A 13,751-nucleotide genomic window follows, 5' to 3' on the forward strand; every position below is an offset into this window, starting at 1 on the left:
CGGTCTGCCTTCTGCATTGCATGCCTTCTGCAAGTGCCTTTAGCTCGGGCAATGTCTGCTTCTCCGCTATGTTCGACTGTGTGCCTCTGTCCAACCTTGCGGCTCATGCTGTGCCGAAAAAGACGACACCATCGTTCTCTTCCCTCTCTTCCTTTGAATAAACGCTGGCCAATGGGATAATGTCCAAGACTAGAATAGGTGCGTTTGTTCTTGTCAGTGAACTTCATTACTCGTGGCCTTTTCCTTGTCCCAGTAGTTCTTGCCCGAGATATACTACAAAAACACCTGGGAGCATTAGGTATGTGGAATTGGAGGGGTTTTGATGGAAGGTAGGAGGGCTAAAGGGATACTGCATCCTCCCTAAGAGCTCACTACTCTCAATGGGGTCCCCCCACCCCACGAGATCGATCCACTGCGTACAACCCCAGAAGGACTATCGGGTAGCTCCCTCACCTCCATGGCCTCATGGAAAGGGGCTTCACTGTTAGGGCCAGTTTTTCTAAAGTCCAACTAAGGGCTTCATAAAACCATACAATTTATGCAGTACAGAATCTCCAACTCTTACCAACCTGAGATGGGGGTAGCATGGACAGAGCAGCGAGGCTCATCTTAGAAGGGAGAGAGGGTTGTAGGTCAGTACAAAGAAATTGTATGATTATGGCATTTGTAACATGCCTATACACAAGTGTTTCAAGGATACATATGCCTCAAAGAAACACCCATACACTGAGTATTGAAAAAATAATGGTTTATTTTAAATACAATAGGCCAAGATAAATCTTCGGGAAGTAAGTACTATTCACAAAAGTTATAAACACATATAAAAGCCAACATGATGTTAGTTACTTTAAGAGTACAATAAGTAATTCAAGGGTAGTAGACTCTATTGGTCAGATCATACAGTGTTATTCAATTATTACAGGATCAGTTAATAAACCAACCCGGTTACAAGTCTATCTTGCAACATGTGTAACTTTCTTCTTTCCTGAATGGATAGAGTTATCTATATACTTTTGTAAGGAGCTACCAGCAACTTAAAAGGTAAGTATGACCTAAGCAGACCTATTCTGGACAGGCTAACAGCAAGTCAGCCGAAGCAAGACCCAATTGGGGACATTCGTACAATTATCTTAACAGGAATAATAAAGTGAAACCAACAGCATTACTTTTGGGAAGAGGGGAACCCAATTAATCTTCTATCGACATTCTGTTAGAATGGCAAGACAGTTTCTAAGGAAAGTAAGACTTTGAGAATACGTATTTACGAAGACACAGCTTATTCAAAGTAAATCCTATATATACTTTTCAGAATGGCAGAGTATATCTAAGGTAAGTAATAGCACTTTGTAACTATTCAGTCTGAGCGTTTTAAAGCTACCAACTAACTCATTTACAAGTAAGTACACTTTGAGACTTTACTTTTTCATGGCAGACCCCTTAAAGTATCCAGCCCGTCCCAATTCTAGCACATGAGTTCTCTCAGAGGTAGAAGAGGGACCCTAGTGGTCTAGGAGGCAGGGTGAGTTAGTACTCAGTTGCAGGCAAAGTTCCAGAGGAAGAATGTTCAAACAAGGGAGTATTTTACTTTAGTTAGTTGAGGATCCAGGGACTTCAAAGAAGACACCCTAGGAGGATTCCAGCAGTGGGCCTGGGTGAACTGGTCGAGAGGCCTCCCAATCACAGAAAACACCCCAAAACTACACAGGAATAACAAGAGACTTAATGTAAGTAAATACCCAAGCCACCACAGTACTTCAGTACAGAAGCTGATTTTGCAACAGGAGGACTTCAGGATCTGTAGCCAAAAACCCAGGTGCTGCATTCCTTGTCAGGAGGATAGAAGACAGGACCATGGATGGGCTTTTTCAGCAGAGATCGAAACAGAAGTCTTCGGGCAAGGGTTTCTTCATGGCTGTTCGTGGTTCTGTGGAGTTGGCGCCTTTACAGGAGCACAGAAGACGACAGAATATTGCTGGTCGGGTTTTAAGCATTTGCAAGGTCCAGCACTCTGGTGAGGGGACTTTTCAGACTCTTTTCACATCAAGTTTCAGCAAGATTTGGAAGACTGCATTGCACAATGACCCGAGGTCCCAGGGTATTGCAGCCCCACAAGGTTGCAGCACGACCTGGGATGCCTCAAAATGCAGGTCTTCTTGAATCTAGTGGGCCTCAACAGGCACTGGGTTGAGGTGGTCATTTTCGGAGTGTCCAGGTCAATTGGAATGAAGGGTAACATCAGGATCCAGTTACACAGCAGACTCTTCGCTCCCTGGAAATCATCTGTTGGGTTTTCTTCATCATCCTCTTTGGTTTTGGTTCCAGTGGTCGACTACCTCTTCAGCCTCCAGGATCTGACTTTTATGAAGGAACCCAGCAAATCAAACAGCCATGAAACATTCAAACTTGGGGTTTGGCACTCCTTTCAGGACAACCAGTCTCCCAGTTTCAACTGGAATCTCACAGTCAAACTGGAAGACAAAGGGCTGCAGATCTTTGGACTCCTCGCTTCCAGCCTTCACAGACACTCTGGAGCCAGGGCGGGCTTGACCAAGGTCTTCCGCTGAAAGTGACCCAAAGGATTTTCCCGCCCTGGATGTCAGGGGATGGAACAAGAAAGGACAAGGAACACTGAAATGGCAAATAAAGAAGAGACAGGGGCCATTTTGGTAAAATTGGCACCCATGGGTGCCTTTATCAGGGCTGTAGAAACAGCCTGCGGTAAAGGTGCAACGAATTAATAAAAAGGTTTACTGCTACCAGCCATTAAAGGTAAGTTTGCCCTTGTAACATGTCACAATTAGAATGAGAAAGGGGATACCCAGTATGCCCCGAGCACTCCACATAAGGTGGGGGATGCTGATCTCACCTAATAAAATGCAAAAGGGATCCAAAGATCTTTTCTAACCTTGGGGACTGTAGTTCTTAAATGCTTAACCGGAGAAAGTTAAAAGGGGAGCCCAAAGGGCAACCCAGCAACAATAGGCTGCATGTGCAAAAAGTTGTCAAAGAGGATAACATTAAAAAGACACTATGGAGAGTCTTATAAATGACACCCATAAAAGGAGTAAAAGACTGAGTGAGGAAAAAGGTTCACTGATGTATAAGGAAGAATAAACCACCAGTAAAACAAAAAGTTCTGGGGTTGACACAGGCCAGGAAAATGTATCATTTCTATGAAAATCTTACCTAACAGAGTGCTCTGGACTAACCTCTGGTGAGAGGCTTCAGCTACTTAAGGAGAAGATTTGTCGGTTATAGCCCTCAATTATTCTAGGTTTGCAGCTAGAGGACAGGTTCTGGCGATTCCTGAAGCCCCAGGGTTGCCTTCAGAAATGCACAACTACTTTCTGCAGGGAAGGACGATGAAGATCCTCAGGAGGAAGACGCAAAGCAACACACTAAGAAAGATGAATGTGGTATCAGCAGCTGCTTGTAAGCATTGGCACAAGCCCGGTCCAGACGAAAAATGTTTTGATGCCGAGAAGAACCAATAGTAACAGCAGGTAGGCATACATGCTTGCGAAGGCACCAACATTTCTTTCTTGGCGGTTGCTTTTTTCTTAGCTACCATTGCATTAACTCCAAACTCAATTGATTTTCCGGTTACCTTTGATTTTGTTTAACAATTCACAGCCCCAGCTGTCCCAACCGGTCAGGGAAATAAGGCATGGGGTCCTACTCAGGCTTTGGGGAACGAGATAGGAAGAGTTGCAACTTCACAACAGACTTTCACCTTGTAGAAGGGTCATGGGAGGACTGCACACCTGTAGGACTGCCTCACGATAATTGAGTTTTGAAATCTCCCTCTTCGGTCTTCATGGGAGGAAAAAAGCAATCAGCAGACCTTCACTAGAGAACTGAGGTAGAAAGAATTTCATCCACCAATAGCAGTCGTGCTTTCATTCAACTTTTGGCAGCCACCCAAACACTTGGGAGCTACCTCTTCCAAACCTAGCTTGTCAGCTGCCAGGCTTTGGCCAAAGAAACAATGTGTATTCCAAACAGAGACCACACCCACCCCCCCACCCCAGTCGCCTACACATTTCATTTTTAAGTGGTCAGATCCTGTATTTAGCCTGCTCAGGGCTCAGATGGGAAACAACTGCATATGCATTACATCCATCTCCATCATGATTTAGGAAGGCAAACCAATGAGCCGAGAGAGAGAGAGATTCAGGAGTGCAGAACCAGTGTTAGCCAAGCTAAAAAGAGCAAAATGGAAAGAAGCAAGAGAAACAGAAAAGCCAAACTGAGCAAGAAGCTGCACATGAACTAGATGCAGACAGACCAAGTGGGTCACATAGACCTGAGAAGCAAGTGGTGCAAGATCTCCAAAAGATTAAAAGTGAGCAGTGGGCTAGGTGCCCAAGAGGTGAGAAGCGAATGGGGCACTAGATCACCATGAGTGGGAAATAAGCTGGGCATTGTAGCTCCAGGACTAAGACAGTGAGATTGAGGCCAGATGAGGGCTTTAGTCCAGATTTTGGTGGCAGGTGCAAAAGTCACTAGCCCAAGCTAAAGAATCTTGCATAGTGTTGAGAACTCAGGTCTTGAAGGGGTGCATGAGTGAGGTGGAATGGGACTCCTGCCCTGAGAGGGGGAGAACACATCTGCAACAAGTCAAAAAAGGATCTCCGAGGCAAAGGTGGAGGAACTATTAATCTGTATGGCCCAATAAAGCGGTAGAGACAAGTGAGAAGACCTGATCGGAGCATCAGGCAAAGACCATGGACATATTAAGTGAGCTGGGGCACTGTATACATCCTGAGACTGAGTGACTGGTTGTCTACCCTAAGTCAGCGTTCAGCAAAAGATTTAGGGATTTGAACTACGGTCTCAGAACAATAGGTCATTTTAGAATAACGACCATTGATTTATTTCAGTTAATTCCACCAGGACAACTTTTTTATATGAATCTCCATGATATGTTGTGCATTACATAATCTCCCTGCCTCCAGACCATATGCACAAAGAACTACAAGTCCTAAGGCCATGGAAGCTATTGCAATATTAAAAAAGAGAAGGAGACATTTCCTCCTGGTACAAGGGGGTTTCACTGTTCAATAGCAGGACAGAGTTCTAGGGATATGAGCAGCGCAGTGGTGTACTGGCCTTATTCACTCCCAAAAACAAGCAAATTATTCAACATAATAATGGAAAACAACTGATGCATAGGAGCATGTCCCTGCACAAAGGTCCACAGATAGGACTATCAGTATTGCCAGAAGAGCAGTGCCACAGGAAGGAACTCCAAAATCATTACTGCCCAATATGAACAGACTAAGGTAGAAATTTATATTTTAATTTGCATGGATTATTACAATGTGCAAAGAAGCAAAAAGGTTTTGTTTTAGAGTTCAAATATATTTTTGATTGCCTCAAAATATAATCCCACTGGGAATGCAGATTAGGTACAATGCAACATTTCAGGCGGGGGAGGATTCCTTCTTGCTTTATTTATATGCCCCCTTTCAATCATTTCATTATCCTGTACCTCTCCCAGTGCCAAAATGTCTGTAGTAGGCTAATGCCGTGTGTTTTACATAAAGCTCAACCAAATAAAAAATGAGTGATGGAGCAAAAAAAATATCCAAGGTTGAGACAAGCAAAGAAAGGGTCCAGTTTTCAAGTAAGACGAGGCAATGTAAATAAAGAGTAAAACAAAACATACCAGTTTCTCTCCCAGTTTGGCGTGTTCCCAGGTTAATGACCGGAGTGCCGAAGGCTCCTGCTTCTCGAACCCCGCAGCTGCTGTTCCCAATCATGCATCCTGCATGAGCCACCAACTGTATGAACTGCTCAAATGGCACATGCTTCACAGCTCGGAAATTGGGATGTTGCTCGATGCCCTTCTTCCGCATCACCCGCACCATCTCCTTGCTGCCTGAAAAAGAAAAAGTGTTACTTTTAAACAGAAACAGAGGGCACTCTAATACCTGTGCTCACTTAGTTGAGCATGTTTGCACTTTTTCCAATAATTTACTATTTTGGGTGCACTGTCAGTCTAGTAGTTAAAACAGAATGTTACTGCAGAATGAGGTTTTGGAGCTTCATTTCGAACTAGGTTCTGCAAAGCTAGCCTACATGTCAGATCCATGTTTTTTTATTTTTTTTTATTTCTTTTATTGATTTTATGCAAACAAAACAGTACAAACCAAACAAGCAGCATAATCATAATAGTTCCATTACACATCATTGTATCTTAATCACTGCTCCCACAACCCCTCCCTCCCCCCATGAGCCTATTTGTCAATCTCATTCAATGTCTGGTACATGCGGCTGGGTTTCGTTCTCTTCGGAGTCTGTTGGATCTGATATTACTCCAAACAATTCTGCTATTAGCGATTTCCAAGCCAACAAGGTGCCCGCCTCCCCTTCTCCAGCCAGGCCACTCGCTTCTTGCCATGCCACCGTTTCAGCTTCCGCCCATTTTTGCAAGCCCTTCCACCATACATCCACCTTAGGCTTGTGGCATTTCTTCCACCCCATGGCAATCCTACGTTTTGCAAGCACATACGCTACATCTCTCAGTTTCTCAATATGCTTGAGTTTCCGTGGCCTAGGGAACCCGCCCAGTAAGCAGGCCTAGGCTGTATCTATAACAAGAGTAACCCCCTTATCAGCCAGTTTCTGCGCTACTTCTCCCCAAAAACACCCAATGATCGGGCACAACCAAAACATATGTACCATGTCAGCGTTTTCTAGGTTACATTTAGGACACGCTTGTCTTCCACTGTTTCGAAACTTAGATATCCTCAAGGGGGTCATGTATGCCCTATGCGTTACATACAGCTGTATTTGTTTTAATCTGGCATTTCTAGACACTTTTTTGTGATAGCCCAGGGCACGCTCCCACACCCCATCCTCCATTGGGGCCCCCACTTCCGCCTCCCAGTCCAGTCTCAGATGTGTCAATTCCTTCCCCACCTTAGCCATCACCATCTCATACAGTCTCGAGATCTCATGCCCTCCTTCGGATATATCATATATTGCTCCCAAAACTGCATCTGGTTCTTCTATCAAAACCGTCTCTGGCCAGGTGTTCCTAATCATCCGCACCAACCTAATGTACGTGACATATTGGCCCGTATGTAGCCCCGCCTCTTCGTTGAGTTCTATAAACTCCTTAATTGACCCCTCTTGCCAAACATCGCCTAGCGTTACCAGCCCCACCGATTCCCAGTAGGTCCTAATAATCACCCTCAACTGATTATCCCCTCCTGTCAAAGCAACCAGCGGTATCTGCGGGAGGCACGGGCATTGGACTTGCATCAAACGACATGCCCTACGCCAGATTTTCCACCCAAACCTCAACATCGCAGGATGCCCCCTCATTTCGGTTTCAGGCAGCCAGATCTTTTCTTTCAAATAAAACGGGGCACAGTCCTGTCCATGCACCCTGTGCTCAGGGGTCACTTCATCAGAGAGCCACTTAGCCACATACTGTAGCTGTCCCGCCAAATAGTAAACCTCAAAATGAGGCAGTCTGATACCTCCGTTTTCATAAAAGTTCTGCAATTTCCAAAACGCCACTCTATTTCGGGTACCATGCCACAGGAAGTCCCTACACATGCTGTTCAATTTACTGAAAAATCTCTTGGGTATCATGTATGGGATATTACTAAAGTAATGCAGGAGCCTAGGTAGAACTACCATCTTGAACATAGCCCCCCGCCCCATCATCGCCAAGGGCAGCTTTGCCCAGAACTGCATGCTGTTCCTAATTTTCTCAACGGCTACTTCTGTATTATGTCTATGTTCTTCCACCACCGTGTGGTATACATCTACGCCCAGGTAACGAAAAGAGCTAGTTGCCCATGGTACTTGTAACACCGGTAGTCTATCTATAGGGGTCCCCTTATAGTTACCTAGCGGGAATATGACAGACCTTTGGGGGTTCACCGCTATGCCCGACAACTCTGCATACCTTTCCATCACTTCAAGTACGTATAGGAGATTTTCTTCTGGGTATTGCAAGTACAGTAACAAATCATCTGCGTACAAGGATATCAAGTGTCGTTCCCCTCCTACCTCAATGCCTATCACATCTTACTGTGCCCTAAGGCATATTGCCAGAGGCTCCAGGGCTAAAATGTAAAGCATCGGGGACCAGGGGCACCCTTGTCTGGTGCCTCTACCAAGTTGCCATCTCTCGGATATCACCGCTCCAGTTCGGACCCTGGCAAGCGGCTCACTATACAACATCTTCGCCCACCTGATATAGCCCGGCCCCATTCCATACCCTTCCAAGGCAGCCAATAGCCATGACCACTTGACCGAATCAAAAGCTTTAACTGCATCTAGAGACACTATTGCCATCTCACCTTCATTCCTGCTACCCCATTCGACCACCCGGTGAAGTCGCCTATGGTTGTGTGTTATATTCCAATTCGGGACATAACCCGTTTGATCAGGATGTATCAGTCTACCAATCACTTTTTGCAATCGATTTGCCACGACAGCCGTTAGAATCTTGCTGTCCTGATTTAGCATCGACAAAGGTCTGTAGGAGCCACATCTATTCTCCGGTTTGTTGGGCTTGGGCAGCGGTATTATGATCGCCTCTCTGAGCGACTCAGGCAACCGTCCAATCTCAAATGCTTCGTTAAGCATGTCCAGCATTGGGGGGGAGAACTTCCTCTCTGTATACTTTATAGAATTTGCTGGGGCACCCATCTGCTCCCGGGGTCTTACTGGTAGGCAACTGCTTCACAATCGCCTCCAACTCCTCTAACGTAATTGGCTCATCTAGCTCCTCCCTCTCCTCTTCACTGATCTTGGGCAGCCCTAGGTCTTCTAACGTTTCAATTATCTTGCGTTGGTCACCCGTCTCATCATCCCCGTACAGCACTCTGTAATAATCCGCAAACTCTTTGTTAACCCCCTCTTGTGTGGCCACTTCATCCCCGTCCTCCCTAATAATGGTCCCAATCGGAGGCCTAGGGGTCTCGCTTTTGTATAGCCAGGCCAAAAGGCGGCCTGTTTTATCTCCCCCCGCGTGCTGCCTCTCAACATATTTCCTATAATTGAGATTGCAGAGTCTTTCCCAATGCCCTGCACATTGTTGCTGTAGTTGGAGTACCAGCTCCGTGTCCACGTCACCGCTCTTCAATGCTGTTTCTAGCTCAGTTTCCGTCCTCTGTAGGTCAGCCAAGAACCCACCCTGTAACCCCTTTGATTTAACAATGGCCGCCCCCCGCATCACCACCTTAAAAGCTTCCCATAATGTGACCGCGGAATCAACACTCCCAGTATTCTCCTCAAAGAAGTTAGTAATCTCTTCCCTTATATCTTCCCTAAAGACTGGATCTTTAAGCGCCTCTTCTCGGAGGCGCCATGTAGGGATCCTCGCCCTCGGGGGGCAATATTGCCATCCGAGGATCAGGGACGAGTGATCTGAGAGGACCCTTGCCTTATATTCGATTTGAGTAATCTCAGACATCGCATCTGCTGTAGCAAAGACATAATCAAGCCTAGTGTGCAGTTGATGCGGGGCTGAATAGTGCGAGTATTGCCTCTCAGTGGGATGTTTCATCCTCCACACATCTGTAAAGCCAAAATCAATTAGCAGTGTCTGCAATGATCTCGCCGCCGGGCTAGGTTTACCCACCCCGCCATCAGATCTGTCGACCACAGGATTCAACACACAATTAAAGTCCCCACCCCAGATCACCGCGCTCCCCATACACATACTAAGGTTGGTACACAGAGCTCTGAAATATGCTGCTGTGTTTTGGTTGGGGGCATACGTGTTTACTATGCATACCTCCCTGCTCTCCACCAGCCCTCACAATATAGCCATCCTTCCATCAGTTTCAACTACCTCTTGTATCGATTGGAACGGGACATGCGGTGCCACCCAGATCAACACACCCCGAGCGTATGCAGAGTATGACGAGCCCACCACAGTCCATCTCCACTTTCTCTTAACTAGGTCCAACTTCTCTCGCGTCAAGTACGTCTCCTGTAGTAGTGCAATATCTATTTTCTGCCTTTTCAGATACATCATGACTATTTCTTTTCAAATAACTGTTAAGGCCCCTGACATTCCACGTTATTATCCTGAGGTCTCCCACAGGTCGTTGATAAGCACCCCCCGATTTTCCGCCGATTCCGCCCACTCATGCAACGTGAGTGCAACACACTGATTCCTCCAAATAGGCTCGAAACAAAACTTAAACTTCCCATAACCACATTCACACTCAACTTCCCATCCCCCCCATCTTCTCCCCACCCATCCCTTCCCCAACAACACCCTCCCCAACTGTTGCCCAGCTCCATTCCTGGATCTCAGGCACCCCCACATCTAGCCCTGCCTAGCACAAGCTTCTACTCAGGGCTCAGTAGGGTAAAGCCGCCCTAATGGCTGCTAAAACTAATAATCTATCGGGGTAGGTCGTCCACGTTCTGTTGCTCCTTTTAAGAAATATTACGCATACAGATGCTAGACAGTTAACAATTGCAGTTACACACACTATATTGTAGTCCAGGTCGAGCACCAGGCTCGGATTTTGCTCAAAGTTCAGCCAGTTACAATTTCCCTGTACAATCAGGATCCTCCTCCCACTCACCCTCATAATGTCCGTATTACAAAATCTTCATTCGGTATGCTCCTGCCGATCACGATCCGCTTCTTGTTCCGGGCAACCCTGCAAGTCCAGCCATGTGACAACATCCTCCGGGGTATCAAAAAATAGCGCTTTGTTCCTATGTAGCACCTTCAATCGTGCCGGATACAGCAGCATATATTTGACTCCCGCCGCCCTCAGCCTTCTTTTGACGGCAACGTAACTATACCTCTGACTTTGCACCAGCATCATGTAGTCCGGGTATGCTGTGATGTTGGTGGATGCTCCCTCTATCGTACCGCCCTTACGAAAATATTCGAGGATCTTTTCTCTGTCCCTGTAATTCAGGATCATTGCGATGATCGGTCTTGGCGGGGCCCCCGGCTGGGGTTTCCTCATTAGGGCGCGATGCGCCCGCTCCACCGTGAATCCTTGCGAAAGATTCCCTGCTCCAATCCCTTCTAGGATCATGTTTTCCACATAGTTTGTGGGGTCTTGGCCTTCCTCCCCCTCCGGCAGACCGACCACACGTATGTTCCTCCTCGCCCTTCCTTCCACCTCTTCCACACGATTTTCCAGGTTGGCAACCTGTTGTTTTAAGACATGAATCTCCTTCGCATTGTTCGTGCTAACGTCGCTGTTAACCTTCACCTCACTTTCCAGACCACTAGTTATTTCTGCAAGTGCCCTGACATCTTGACGTAACAGGGTGAGTTCCGTACCCACAGCATCAATCTTGTTCTCCAGAGCTGTGCGCAAGTTCGCCATTGCCAAGCCTCCAGGATCTGGTGCTTATCCCCTTCGGGGGCGTCTTCCGCGGGAGTCACGACCATGCTCTGCACCGATGTTGAGGGGGTCCGCTGCGTTTTCGTAAAGACCTCCATCGTGGGTTGCTTGGACTTGACTCTCAACCCTTTCGCCGACATGGCGCTGCCCTCCACTCCTGTACGGCTCCGTCTTGGTGCAGCTGCTGCACTGTCCTTGGTCCGACAATAGTCTGGCTCCCAGGTCTCCTAACTCACATTCAAGATGGCACTTCGAATTGTCTTTCGGGTGGGCTATGGCCTCACACTCCTCATTCAACTTCCGTAGGCCTTGTCGCCCAAGTATCCAATGCTATCTCCTCCTGCAGTCAGATCGCCAAGGCTCCATTAGCGTACGCCGGGCCGGGCACTCTCTCGGAGTTATCTCAAACACTTTTCCATATTGCCCTGTTGTACTTGTCCTCCAGGCGATCGTCCGCAGCCATGTCCCGCAGTTCCGGGGAATCAGTTTTGTTTCTCCTCTGAGGCCTCTCCTTTGTTAGCCGCCATCTTCAGCCGTACCAACAAAAACATATATATCTCACGATTCCCTGGGACCATGAACTTCTCCCACGAACTCCACTTAGCGTGCAGCTTCCGACGCCTGATCCCCAAAGTTCTAGGCGCTCGTTAGTTTCAGCGGGTAACTTTAGCAAAAATAAAGTCGGATCATCAGGAGCTCCTCACGAAGCATGTCCTATTCCATGGCCAGATAGCCACGCCCCCTCATGTCAGATCCATGTTCAAGGGCAAGGGTAGGTTAGAGGGAATGGGCACACAAATATATTCTTAAAGGGAAAGTTCAGTCAAAAATGTTACTGTTTATAAAGAAGGGCAATAATCAAAAATATACATACCATTTTGTTTTTCTATGTAAAATATGAGGGAAATGAAGCTTAAAGCACTCCGAGGCATCCATATTGTAAATTGAATGAGCCTCCTGTGCTTATGTTAACTCTGCTCTTGGGGCACTAATCAAGCAAATGCCCCCTACTGGGAGCTTTTGCTTATTGCTGCCGCAGAGCAGAGAATGCTGTCAGGCACCTGCCCTGTGGTCCTGGCAAGTGCTGACCCACTCCCCCCTTTTTTTTGTTTTGACATCTGCTGGCGTTGTACTCTGCCGTTGCTTTTGTTTGAAGTCTCCCAGGTTCCTCCAGCCCGGGGGAGCTCAGGGTACAAGTACCAGCAATTATGAATACTATGCTCCCTGCTGCAGGCGGCTTAGTATTCATAAATGCCGGTACTATTGTTTTAAGTTTCCCCAGGCACAGGAAACTTATAAAGAAAGTCACACAAATTATGTAGACTCTGCTGGCAGCCGGCAAAGTATTTATAATACTGCAACTTTCATTTTATATTTACTGAGCTCCCCTCGACCTGGGGAGCAGAGGAAACATAAAAAGAAAGTCAAGGCAATTATGAATATTGTGGCGGCCTTCTCTCTTCATTTTATTAATTTATTTGTACATTTATATAGCGCACCTAACCCATAGGCATCTGGGCACTTATACTTAAGAAAACGGTTCAATTGCTTACTTAATCAGTTACATTGAGTTACATTGAGTTGCATCGCATTAAAGTACTTTGTTGGTCAATACATTAAATTGTTTATCGAGCTACAGGAAGTACATACAAGTAACACATAAAGACAACGACCGTTCGACTGTATGCTAAATGAAAGGTTCATGTTAAGCTCTGCACACTGGCAGCAGTAAGCAAAAGCTCCCAGTAGGGGCCTTTTGCTCGATTAGTGCAGCAAGAGCAGAGGTTAACATGAACAGAGGAGGCTGCTTTATTTCACAAAATGGATGCCCCTTCTGAAAACTTTCAGCCTCATTTCCCACAAATTTGTCATAGGAACTTTTAAGACAAATATTTTGTATATATATTTTTGGTTATGGCCCATCTTTTTAAAAAAATAAATTTTTTTGATCGAACTGCCCCCTTTAAATATTTGGAAGAAAATTTGAGAACTGGCAGTCCTCCTTGCACCAAGTAAGGGAGCAGGTTACAAAAAGTGAGCTTGAATGAGGTGTAGTACAAGTTACTCATTTTACTGGCTGTGATACATGTATCCCATTTGTTAGGAAAGATTTCTCTTTTGCCAGTTTTTCCTCCATCTTTTTATGGAATCCCCAAACCTTTTGCTTTTGAACCTGTGCTGACTTTTTACAGGGAAGTGAAGCATTCAGCTATAACCCTCCGGCCTTTTGCACATTTGTCATGGGGAAATGGATCAGTCCTTCAGATTACCAGTACTGGGAAACTAGGTTTCGCTTTTTATACAATTTTAACATTTCACACAGCATCTCACAATGCAGTGCAATGGAGATACTTTTGCATAACCTAGCTTTTTTCACTTGGGATATTTGGTCACTTT

General features: G+C 46.1%; 1 protein-coding gene across 4 annotated transcripts in view; it reads right to left on the reverse strand.

The window, feature by feature from the left end:
- Positions 1-13,751, reverse strand: part of GNE (glucosamine (UDP-N-acetyl)-2-epimerase/N-acetylmannosamine kinase) — a 540,721-nt gene that overhangs the window by 269,240 nt on the left and 257,730 nt on the right. For all 4 annotated transcript variants that reach the window (XM_069630467.1, XM_069630470.1, XM_069630469.1 and 1 more), the window contains one exon: positions 5,672-5,884. In XM_069630467.1, the coding sequence (XP_069486568.1) occupies positions 5,672-5,884 (213 nt within the window). The remainder of the gene's footprint in view (positions 1-5,671; positions 5,885-13,751) is intronic.

The sequence above is a fragment of the Ambystoma mexicanum genome, chromosome 6q, assembly GCF_040938575.1.
Source record: "Ambystoma mexicanum isolate Mex_15411 chromosome 6q, UKY_AmexF1_1, whole genome shotgun sequence".
NCBI classification, from domain to species: Eukaryota; Metazoa; Chordata; class Amphibia; order Caudata; family Ambystomatidae; genus Ambystoma; species Ambystoma mexicanum.